General features: G+C 44.7%; 1 protein-coding gene across 1 annotated transcript in view; it reads right to left on the reverse strand.

Moving 5' to 3' along the window:
• The window catches only part of LOC119436202 (protein phosphatase 1 regulatory subunit 16A-like), a 328,401-nt gene that overhangs the window by 17,284 nt on the left and 298,457 nt on the right, over window positions 1-12,660 (reverse strand). Inside the window, exons 8-11 of the mRNA XM_049656213.1 lie at window positions 5,115-5,239; window positions 4,855-4,980; window positions 3,918-3,993; window positions 1,990-2,107 (exon numbers count right to left, since the gene is read on the reverse strand). Coding sequence (XP_049512170.1) covers window positions 1,990-2,107; window positions 3,918-3,993; window positions 4,855-4,980; window positions 5,115-5,239 — 445 coding nt within the window. The remainder of the gene's footprint in view (window positions 1-1,989; window positions 2,108-3,917; window positions 3,994-4,854; window positions 4,981-5,114; window positions 5,240-12,660) is intronic.

The following is a 12,660-nucleotide window of genomic DNA, read 5'->3' on the forward strand; positions in this document are numbered from 1 at the left end:
AAAAAAAAATGAACAACCAGCCGTAATCTGCAAGGCAGAATCGCGGTGCCCGGTCAGCTTACGAACAACGGTGCAATAGCAGCAACCATGTTTGTTTGCCACTGAAGTTTCGTCAGTGTCGTATTTTCTGTTGAAGTCCGCATAAAGTAAACGTTAAACTTGTAACCTAAATTGCTAACTTGATACCCGCATATAAAAGGCCATAATATTTATTGACATCAAAAAGCAGTATCGCAGAGAAGCGAACACGGCGGGCGGGAAGGACATAAAACTGCGACCGTAGTCAGCCGTAGTTGCGCACAGCACGTGTGCAATGGTGGCTGCCATGTCAAAGCGAGGCGTCACGCGAGGCATGTGTGCGTGTTAGTGAATGAACGACGTGTTTTTAAGGAACCCGTGGTGTTAGCACCTGCACAATCTCATTCATGCAGTAGTATATTTGGATAGTTTTATCTATGGCTGCTGTTGTGACTTCAAAACAACGTAAGGCAACTGTTTTACCCCTGTCCTTCGCGGCTTTGTGGATCTATCAGCGTGCATCAATGTGCAGCGTTTTCCCCGGCACCGATTTACCATTTCGAGTAATTATACTTCTTATTTATGATTCTACAGTACCGTATGAAGTGGTTTCTTTTTTTTTTTTATTCTGGCGGGTGTACGTAAGTACTTCTGTACAGTGCCGTCGGGCCAATTGCTGTGTACGTTGCAGCAATGACATGCCTCTTTCCGACAATGCTGTGCAAGATTTCTACCTAGAGTTCCCTATATATGCCTACAGTTTCGATGGAACACACATCTTATGTTGATTTTGTGTGCTTTATAATTGTCCTATCATGTAAGGCGGCGTCATTCTTTATTAAGATAAACATTGAGCTAGCATATATCACACTGTCCTAAAATTAGTTAGGTAATTGCAGAGCCACATTATTCTAATTTGGAAGCAAATATAGCCAGATTAAACGTTTAGTGGTAGAACTAGCACCCCTGCTTTTAACTGTTTCTATATGTGTGTATTTTTGTGCCCAGGTTTTTTTAACCACTTCCTCAAAAGAACGTCCTTTGGTTGAAGTCAACGAAAAGCTCTCAATCAAGATTGCTGACCTGACGAAGATCTCGAAGGAGGAATCGGTAAAAATACATGCTGTGCTAATAAATGCTTCTAGCAATTTTAGCAATTTTACCTGTTTTTCGTTTTCTATCTGGTGCATTGCAACATTTTCTTTCACACCAATCGACCTGTTAGACTAATACACTAATAGACCTACTAGACCAATAGGCTTATTAGACTAATACACCAATATCAGACTAATACACTAATAGACCTAATAGACTGTATAAGTTTCAATAACCTAATAGGCTATTAGCTTCTGTATTAGAATTTTTGCTAAGGCAGCGTTGCATTTTCTGCTGCGGATGCTCTTGGTCAAGTGGTGTGGACCGTTCGGAAACCCCACAACATCAGATGAATGTGGCATTCTCTGCTACTTGCAATTTGTGTGAGTTTCGCATGCCAGCAAAACCAGTGCAGCATTACACGATAACGAAACTACTGAAACGCGAAAGTGCGGGAGGCGCATGGTGGAGAAAAGAAAACCTTTCGACTGCCTGCGTCGTCAACAGTAACGTCAATGATTAAAAAAAAAAATCAAGTAGAGCTGAACAAGTACCATTTTCTTTCGTCTTATAATGCAATACAATTATCTTTTTATTACTAGTGGTTGAATACTAGTGACAGAATTATAATGAGGAGTGCCTTCGTCATTGGGCTAGTACACTTGAATGTCCCGGGGGAGTCTCTAATCGTGTCCTGCATTTACCTCAATTTCTCGATTACTAAAGCACTGTTCGCAATAATATTGATGCCTTAGACGTTCTTGAGCACTAATTTATCACTTTAACTTGACTTAATATTTGCCTTTAGTGTCTCTTTAAGCATACTACAGCACAAGATACAACAAACTTTCAGATTCTTTTTCAAAGAACACTTGCCTGCGAGTATTCTGGCTTTGTGAACGCCGCAGTTTGTTCGGCTGCATGGCCCTTTTTGTTTCCATTTCACTTCGTAGTTGCACAATTCTCTCCTTCAGGTCAGGATCTTCACAGATGTCTGCAGCAACCAGCAGCAAGCTATTTGAAATGTCTAGGGGCCTTAGACATTCACATATTACATATCTGCATTTTATAGGTTAAGTACTTGGCCGAATAAGTCAAACAAGCTAACATCAGCAGTAGCAGCTGTAGCTCACAAAGCATAATAGAAGCTCCACACAGTGTTCATAAGACTCATTTAGAATGCCTGTGGCTTTCCCTTCACAACATAATAAAGGACTTGACAAAAGCATTCTTTGAATCTACTGTCACAGAACTGTTCATTACCCCTTAAGTGTTTTAGACAAGCCTAGCTCATCAATGCTATACCAGTGAACACAGCTTTAGAATTTTTGTTCTACTACATAGATCATAGATGGCAGCACCATGTCAGCGCTTAAGGCCACATTTATTGTGCTCTTTTGGCCCTTTTTGGTAAGAGATATTGAAAGATGACGTCTCCCACTGACAGCTTGCACGAGTTGTGCATGCAAAAGAAAGCCGCCATTTGACTCTAAATGCGAGAGTGTCAATGAAAGCGACAAAGTGAAGTTTGCTCTTCAAGCGAAGAAGGCTGATGGCACTGTTATCAGCGATTATAAACCATTTTCCTTGTTTTTAATTGTAACATTTGTGGCAATGACCAATGCATATACAGGGTGTCCCAGCTATCACACAGCACGATTTTAAAAAAGAGGAACGGCCTTACGCGAAGAAAACCTAGTGCATGGTGTTCCCAGTACAGTGGAGTAGCCACCAGTAATATTTTCGTTACTGAGCTTTAATTAGGTAATTGTAATTAATTTGCTAACTCGAGAAGTACTGTCCTAATTATCAAAGTGTCAATGAGAAAATTGTAGACCAACATGAAAAACTCCCGATACAGCGTTATGTTGCTCAATACGTGCTACATAAATGTGTTTTTCCGAGTGGGAAAGAAGCTCGTGAATACATGCAGAATTGCCGCACGACTGGCCGCTAGATGCACTTTGCGTGTGTATTCGCGGGCTTCTTTCACGCTCGGAAAAACACTTATGTAGCACGTATTGAGCAACAGGAAGCTGTAACGGGAGTTTTTCATGTTGGTCTACAATTTTCTCATTGACACTTTGATAATTAGGACAGTACTTCTCGAGTTAGATAAATAATTACAATTACCTAATTAAAGCTCAGTAACGAAAAAATTACTGGCGGCTACTCCACTTTTACTGGGAACAATACGCACTAGGTTTGCTTCGCCTATATTAAAGGAACTTGTAGTTGGGCTCGTTTGGTAATCCATTTTGGTAACAGCTTCAGCGCGCAAGAAAACGCATTCACATACATGCACACACACAAACACCCAAGAAAAGGGGGGTCCTTTTTTGGGTGTTTGTGTGTACGAGTGATTTAGTGATTTCTTGCATGCTGGAACTGTTATAAAGACATAAATTAATTAGTGAAGAGGTAATATGAGGTTTGTGCGTGTAAAGCATGAAGTGAATTAGTTTAAAACGCTATAGAAGTAATCTATAAACAGGGAACTTTGAATATATACCATTAAAGAAATCTAAATAAGGCTACTTTTCGTAAGAATGTGAAAGCACTAAGCAGTCATGTAGCAACATGACAGTTCTTCCATTACAAACCTTGAATCACCTTATACAAAGAATTTTTGGTACTAAAGAGATTCTTATGATCACATTCTCATGTTCGCACAGTGACAAGAAAAAAAGCTGATCTATGCAATTTATCTACCCTGTTAATCGCGTAGAGTTGCATCTTAAGCATCAAAAATGAAGTGAGGAGTGCACAAAAAATACACTGTCATAGAGGTAGCAAATCTTTACCATATGGTGTCTCGCCATTCTTGGTGCGCGCATTCAGATCAGCACCAGCCTGTACCAGCATTTCCAATACGTCCGGCTGCAGTCAAGAAGAAAATATATAGAACATTGAATATATTTTGTAATCACATTTATGCAGACTTTTCTGAGTGTAACAAAGTATAAATACAGATATACCTCAATATAACAAAGTCAGTAAAATCGGCACTTTAATTCGTTATATTGAAATTCTGCCTTTTATGCAAATAAGTACAGTCGCCGAAAAATTTTTCTTGTACAAAAGGGGCTGCAAATTTTTTCGAATTACCGAGCAATTGGAAAGAACAAGTTTATATGAGAAAAAAAAAATGTCGTTGAAGTTGAGTCTGAGACCAAAGATACGGTTTCATGCCGTGTGAACAATATCTTCATATCGGCGGTACGAAGTGAAGCCTGCGAAGATTCGCGGCCACTGTGCCACGGCGGCTGATCATAGTGGAAGAAGTTATCACGGCACAGGGGAGTGAAGCCTCATCTGCCTCTTGCTTCACCGCGTCTCCGAAATGTGAGATTACGCGACCTTCAGCACTAAATATGCTGGAAGACAGCACACAAAAAGCCACAGCCATCTCGGCTCGTCCAATCTTTTGCACCCCCATCAGAATAGTTCAAGATAGGGCGCGCTGGCAGTGTCTCAGCTCAGCCGTGCTGACAGCCATGCGCAGCCGCGGTCAGGCTGGAGATGCGCACTCACTTGGCCCTTTCCATTTCGTCATTTAAACTTTCCATTAACTATTCTTGGCTGCACATTAAAGGTCAGGCCACCTCTCATTTCAACTCAACTTGCTCTTATTCTGGGTAGGCCATCTCTGAAATTTTTCTGGTATGCTATCGCAAAAGTAGAAAAGATAAGAAAGAAGAAAACGGCAAAAGCAAAGAAGAATGATCACTCATCACTCACATGACCCCAGCAAGCTGCTGCATGAATCGGCTGCCATTGGTCATTGTCGCATACATCCGTCGACACATGCTGATCAAGGAGGAACTCGACCACGGACACGTACCCATTGGCTGCTGCAATGTGCAACTGGAAAAAGAAAAAAGGACAGTGAGGTAACAAGTAGATAAGGCCACTTCATCTACATGTAGCACACATTTACACACAGTATACAAGGCCCCTATTCTAGGAACCACCATTGAAAAAATGCATTGAGTACTTACAGGTGTGGCACCTTGCTCATCCCTGAACTCCAAGTCGCCGCCCGCGTCACTTAGGCCCTTCAAGTCACTTAGCATCATTACTTCATTGGCTGCCCTGGTTTCATCAATCATTTCCTGGGTGATGCCTGGAGATTGGAAGGGAGGGGAGATGAGAGGATATGCCGACAGCACTAGCAAACCAAGTAGCAGAACTACAAATAACCTCTGTTCATTTGAGGCTGTGAAGACTGCAAGCACAGATTGAGTCACAGGAAAGATCGAACTGGGGAAGAATAAAAACTGCACCACTGTTGACTCAAGTGGCCAAGCAAAAGCTGAGCAACACTAACTGGTGGTAGTCACTCAGTCTGGAATATCCATCTATAAATTCCACTGAATGCGCCTTAAGGCTACAAAAAAGCAATGCATTTAACGGTGCTATCAGAAGAAATTACTTATTGACACTATGCAACAACAAAGGTTGATGGCAAGAGATGACATGTTAAGGTATGTTCTGCAGGGTAAAGTTATCAATATGCAGGAAACTTTGGATGTAAATAAATAATTGAGATGTCAAAATTGTAACTTTTTCCTTACCCCATAATAAGAAATCAATCGATTTGGACAATGATTTTTCTGACATGCTGCCAAACATAAATTGCAGTTTTTCCACTAGTGAAGGCATCCAATGAATAGCATGGAGACTATCCTTTGAGTTCATGTTGCAATTGTTCTTCCCTGATATTTCGGGAAGTCTTGAATAAAACTTACACTAGAGGTGCCATCAAACATTGAAGTGTGTGTTGCAAATTGTCCAAAAATAATGACAAAAATGTGTCCTTCAGTAGCTCTGACTGCAGTACTTCGAGGTGACAGCACCAGTAAAAATTGTGCTGGACATATTGCATCACCCAATTTTAAGTAATGGCTGCTATGCTTTACGATTATGGCCTCAAGCTTTTCACACATGCTCAAGACTGAGCATTATTTTAGCTTTTATGCTCTAGCTAGTACAATCGAGTGCTATTTCATTTGTGCTTGCTGTGAATTGCTTTTATTCATCAGGGCCTTGACAATATACAAGGGGGACCCAAAAATAACCGGAATCGTACTCCTGCACACCGTGTACTTGTAGTATGAGGTTGCGCCGCTAGGGCACAGTGGGAGGACCTCTCCCGAGTCAGTATGCCAAGTAGCCGTCAGCTGACAACGACGCATGTGGTTTCTCTGGCAGTTCTTTGTGTGGCTGTAGTGCACTCGGGACACGAATTCGAAATGGCAGATTCTCACGAACAATGTGCGGCTGTAAAGTTTTTTTTACTCAACAAGAACACAGCAGAAACTGTTGTGATGATACAAACAGCTTACAAAGAACATGTTCTCAGTAAAACGCAAGTGTACGAATGGTTTGCTCAGTTTAAAAGGGGGAAAATGACCATTGAAGATAAGCCCCATTACGGTCATCCTTCAAGTGCGTGAACCAAGGACAACATCGCCAAAATCCATGATCCCATCAGGGAAAATTGACGCAGAAAAATTTACCAACTCGAAGACTTATCCGGGTTATCCTGGAGCTCTATTCAGCCCATTCTGCATGACGATTTGGGAATGCGACGAGTGGCTGCTAAGTTTTTGCCCCGATTTCCCACCGAAGAGCAAAGGGATCGTCACGTAGAGGCTGTCGTGCAATGAAGGGCGCAGTCACAGATGATCCAGAGTTTTTCAACAAAATCATCACAGGCGACGAGCCATGGTGCAATGGGTACGATCCCGAAAGTAAACAGACAAGTCAATGAAAGTCACCTGGCTCCCCTCATCCAAAAAAAGCTTGTTGGAGAATTTGAACTTTAAATAGAATTTGAAGACGATGCTGATCTGTTCTGACATCAAAGGGATCGTACACTCAGAATTCACCCCTCAAAACCAGCCTGTAAACCAACAATTCTATTTTGAGATTTTGAAACGGCTGCGCAGAAGTAGTGGCACGAAAACATCTGGCCTTGTGGAATTACGGCAAGGGCTTCCTGTATCATGACAATGCTCCCGCGCATACGGCTCTCAGTGTTCGCCGGTTTTTGGCCTCAACACAGACGGCTACCTTGACCCACGCGCCCTATTCAGCAGATTTGGCTCCCATGAACTTCTTCCTGTTCAGTTGTATGAAAAGAGACTTGAGAAGCAAGTGTTTTCCCCATGTCGACGAAGTCAAATGCAACGTCATGATGGCAGTAGCAGGTATAAAGGAGGCTGAATTAGCAAGCTACTTCCTACAATGAAATAAATGTTAGGACAAGTGCATTAGTACTAATGGAGAGTACTTTGAGGGTGATTAGAGTTGTATTTGAAAAAAAAAAAAAAGTTGTTTTCAATAAATAAAAAAGGTCCATGCTTTTTATCAGGAAATTCTAGTTATTTTTGGGTCCTCCCTCATATGTAACCAAAATATAACAAAAATAAATAAATAAATAGGCACAAGGTGTAGGACCAATCTTCCTTATGGTGCAACGAGTTCCCTCTGACATAAGCACAGCATAAATCTCAGCCTGACCCTTGCATAACCTGCACATTGATCTGGTATTTTAGTGCTACACAGCCAACATAAACAGTCGTTGTTTGTTATTAGATTAGCTGCAACCACGATACAGAAGCCTCTGAGCTAGTTCAAGGTCCCTATTGGCCAGCTTGCTTTCACAGAGAAGCTGGTCAAGCAGAAAACTAAAGGCAGTAGTCGATGTTCCCCTCATAGATGATCATTGCTTTTCAATTCAAATGCAGAACTAGAGGAACTGGAAGTTTGTCAGCAGTTTGTCAACTTCACATCATTTCACACAATATGTTCTTTACGCAGCCTGCTTCAAGCGTGTCCACAACAAAACTGTTCTCAGAATCAAGCAAGGATCTGTCGCATCTGCCGGCAATCACATCAGTCATCGGCGGGTTGGTGTGAGGCCAGGTCACTGCTCCTGCACAGTACACAATGGTTCCTCAACTCTGCATATATATTGACACGTGTACATGTTTATCTTTCAGCCGTGACCGCTTTTCACCGACTAAGAAATGTTAAACATTATCGCTAGGCACAGGACGCGCCTGCATGTTTCCGAAGTTTCTCGAACATTATCGATGCTTCTATCCGTTGTCTGTTGTCACCGACGCTTACGTAATCTGATAGTATGAGCGACGCGAATGGTCTAGAACTTTCTGGAAGGCACGCGGGCACCAGGGAATAAGCTGGAACCTCCGATGACTCATGTATAAAAGCTGACGCATTTCGCCGCTGTCGTTGACCTTTGAGTGCAACTTGCTTTTGTGGGCACAGGTTCGCCCAATAAAGTCTGTTTCGTCATTCATAGTTTTGCGACTGTTTTCTTCACCGTCACTACTACATGACATCTGGTGGAGGTGCTGGGTAGGCGTCGACGTCTTCTAGACGGTGTGGGCTTGGCTGACGGCTGGACGGGGTGGTCCGGTACAAGGACATAAAAGAACAGCTAAAAGCTCTGCTCCAGCAATACAAGGACTGCTTCTCGTCGTCGTCAAAAGTTCCGACAAACCCCTGTCGCCAAGCACCACATAACTGACGAATGTGTCCGCCCACTCCGTCAGAGCCCATACCGACTTCCAGTGCGCGAACGCGAGGCCATAAGGCAACATATCGACGAAATGCTACGCGACGACATCATCCAGCCGTCTAAGAGTCCGTGGGCGTCCCTGTGGTGCTAGTGAAGAAGGATGGAACCCTACGTTTCTGCGTCGATACCCTCTCCCACAGATTGACGACGCCTTGGACCGACTCTACAATGCAAAGTATTTTTCGTTGATGGACCTCAAAACCGGCTACTGGCAAATTGAATTCGACGAGAGGGACCGGGAGAAGACTGCCTTTATAACACCAGACGGACTGCTCAAGTTCAAGGTCATGCCGTTTGGTCTTTGCTCGGCATCTGCGACTTTCCAACGCGTCATGGATACAGTAGTGGCAGGCTTGAAGTGGCAGGCTTTCTACGACGTCGTTGTGTTTGCCTCAAGCTTTGACAAACACCTCCGGCACCTTGAAACAGTTCTTCAAGCAATCAAGACCTCTGGACTCACGTTGAAGCCAGAAAAGTGCCGCTTCACATACGAGGAGCTCTTGTTTTTGGGCCACGTCATCCACAACCCACAGAAAATGGCGGCCATCACTGACTTTCCTCCACCCATCAACAAGGCAGTGCGTAGATTTCTTGGACTGTGCGCCTATTACAGGCGCTTCTTCAAGGACTTTTCACGGATCGCCGAGCCACTGACGTACCTCACGAAGGCCTATACAGAGTTCAAGTGGGAGACGCCACAAGTCGAAGCATTTGAAGAACTGAAGCGACGCCTGCAATCGCCATCAAAACTTGCGCATTTCGACGAAAACGCAGGTACTGAAGTCCACACCGATGCAAGCAGCATAGGACTCGGTGCCATGCTTGTGCAGAGGACTGACGGACTAGAAAGGGTTGCAAGTTACGCTAGCCGGTCGCTATCGAAGGCGGAAGCAAATTATTCCACAACAGAAAAGGAGTGTCTTGCCATCATCTGGGCTACGTCAAAGTTTCGCCCCTACCTCTATGGCAGGCCCTTCAAAGTTGTGAGCGACCAACACGCCTTGTGTTGGCTAGCTAACTTGAAGGATCCTTCAGGTCTCCTCGCACGATGGAGTCTGAGACTTCAAGCTTTCGACATCACCGTCGTTTACAAATCCGGGCGAAAGCACTCTGCTGCGACTGCTTGTCTCGCGCCCCCGTCGAACCACCGCCACAGGACGACCAGGATGACGACACTTTCTTGGGACCCATCAGTGCCGACGAATTCGTTGAACAACAGCGAGCTGACCTGGAACTAAGGAGCCTTGTAGACTACCTGGAAGGCAAGACCGTCATTGTGCCAAATGTGTTCAGGCGAGGATTGGCATCGTTTTTTTTTTGCAAAACGACATTCTCCTAAAGAAGAACTTCTCGCCTCTCCGAACCAACTACCTCCTCGTGGTACCCTCAGCATTGCGTCCAGAGGTTATGCAAGCTCTCCATGACGACCCAACGGCTGGACACCTCGGTTTTTCCCACACGCTTGCGAGGATACAAGAAAAGTACCACTGGCCTCGCCTCTCTGCCGACATCGCCCATTATGTAAGGACATGCCGAGACTGTCAGCCACACAAAACACCGCCGACAAGGCCAGTTGGACTTCTACAGCCGATCGAACCACCTTGCCGACCGTTCCAGCAGATCAGGGATGGACTTACTGGGACCTTTTCAGACGTCGATGCCTGGGAATAAATGGATCGTCGTAGCTATGGACTACCTCACTGGCTACACCGAAACAAAAGCCTTGCCAAAAGGCAGTGCCGCCGACGTAGCCCGATTCTTCATTGAGAACATCCTCCTGTGGCACGGTGCCCCAGAAGTCCTCATCACCGACAGAGGTACAGGCCTTTACTGGCAGAACTAACTCAAGCCATCCTGCGATACAGCCAGACAAGCCATCGCCGGACCACCGCCTACCACCCACAGACGAATGGCCTCACCGAGCGGCTTAACAAGACCCACACCGACATTCTGGCAATGTTCGTCGACGTCGAACATAAGACGTGGGATGCTATCCTTCCGTACGTGACCTTCACATACAACACGGCGGTGCAAGAAACGACGCACGTGGCGCCGTTCAATATGGTCTACGGAAGGAACCCGGCAACGACGCTTGACGCCATGCTACCGGACGTCACCGACGAAGAAAATCTCGACGCTGCCACCTATTTGCAGCGTGCCGAAGAAGGTCGACAACTCACCCGCCTGCGCATCAAGAACCAGCAGAGGACCGACAGCCGACACTACAATCTTCGACGATGCTACGTCGAGTACCAGCCCGACGACCGTGTTTGGGTCTGGACTCCGATACGCTGACGAGGACTTAGCGAGAAACTGTTACGTCGCTATTTCGGACCCTATAACATCATCTGACGTATTGGCGCACTGGACTATGAGGTCGTGCCAGACGGCATTTCGCGATCACAGCGGCTCCGTGCACGACCTGAAGTCATCCACGTGGTGCGTCTTAAGCCTTTCTACGCCCGCTGACGAACTTAGGCACTTTGTTACTTTGTTATTGTTGTTTTGTTTTGTTTTTGTCTCTCTGTACGCGTGGTTTTGCTTTCGCTTAAGTGTTTGTAGCATCAGGACGATGCTTTTTAAGGGGAGGGTATTGACACGTGTACATGTTTATCTTTCAGTGGTGACCGCTTTTCACCGACTAAGAAATGTTAAACGTTATCGCTAGGCACAGGACGTGCCTGCATGGTTCCGAAGTTTCTCGAACGTTATCGATGCTTCCATGTGGTGTCTGTTGTCACAGACGCTTACGTAATCTGATAGTATGACCGACGCGAATGGTCTAGAACTTTCTGGAAGATACGTGGGCACCAGGGAATAATCTGGAACCTTCGATGACTCATGTATAAATGCCGATGCGTTTCGCCACTGATCAGATTTTCGATGATCGCCGACTGCGTTCGCCGCTGTCGTTGACCTTCGAGTGCAACTTGCTTTGTGGGCACAGGTTCGCCCAATAAAGTCTGTTTCGTCATTCACAGTTTTGCGACTGTTTTCTTCACCGTCACTACTACGTGACAATATAAAGGGACCATCCGCTTGTGTGATCTTCAGTCTGGCAGCAGTGCACAACGACTTCACATCGTTTCACGCAATACGTTCTTTACGCAGGCGAGCGTTGTTTAACTTGCCTTATATGTTAAGGGCGCTGTCCCTTGCACTGCTGCCAAACATTAGTGCTTGTGTTTCCTGTCATGGCAAAGAATATTAACAAAGCGCTCGAGGACCTTAAGAGAGAAATTTGTGCTGAACTCCGAGGTTTCAAACAGAGTGTTGATCACCGTAGTGAAACTTGTGACAATGTCAACTTGCTCTCGCAAGAAATCAAGGCCTTGGGCAAGGAACTTGCAACGACACAACAGACTAATGAGCAACTCATTTAAAAAAAATCAGCAGCTGCAAATGAAAGTGGAAGAGTTAGAACAATATACCCGTGCTAACAACCTTGAAATTAAGGGTGCACCTGATGAGGGAGAGTCACTTGATGTTGTGAAAAAAATATGTGATGCAATTCGGGAGCCAGTTACTGAATCTGACATTGATACCTGCCACAGGATGGATAAAAGTAAGCAAGGAAGCAGAAGCATTATTGTATGCTTTTTGCGACGTGACAAACGAAATGCCTGTTCTCGCGAAAGCCAGGAAAGGCCCTCGGCTTAAACAACTGATTTCAAGACCTCAGCTCCAATCTTTGTAAATGAAAACTTAACCTGGCAGGGTAAACAATTATACTTGGTGCTGCGGTGGCAAAGAAACGAGAAGTCGGCTGGAAATTCGTATGGACACAGCTAGGAGGAAAAATCTTTGCAAGAAAATCGGAAGCATTGGAGAAGCTTAGAATTTGTTGTCGGGAAGATGTTGATAAGATACGTCAGTAGTTGATTTCATATCAATCGGGTTTTGCAAACTGCCCTAAAATGACGAAGAAGGCAGGT

Source organism: Dermacentor silvarum, chromosome 1 (assembly GCF_013339745.2).
Source record: "Dermacentor silvarum isolate Dsil-2018 chromosome 1, BIME_Dsil_1.4, whole genome shotgun sequence".
Lineage (NCBI taxonomy): Eukaryota > Metazoa > Arthropoda > Arachnida > Ixodida > Ixodidae > Dermacentor > Dermacentor silvarum.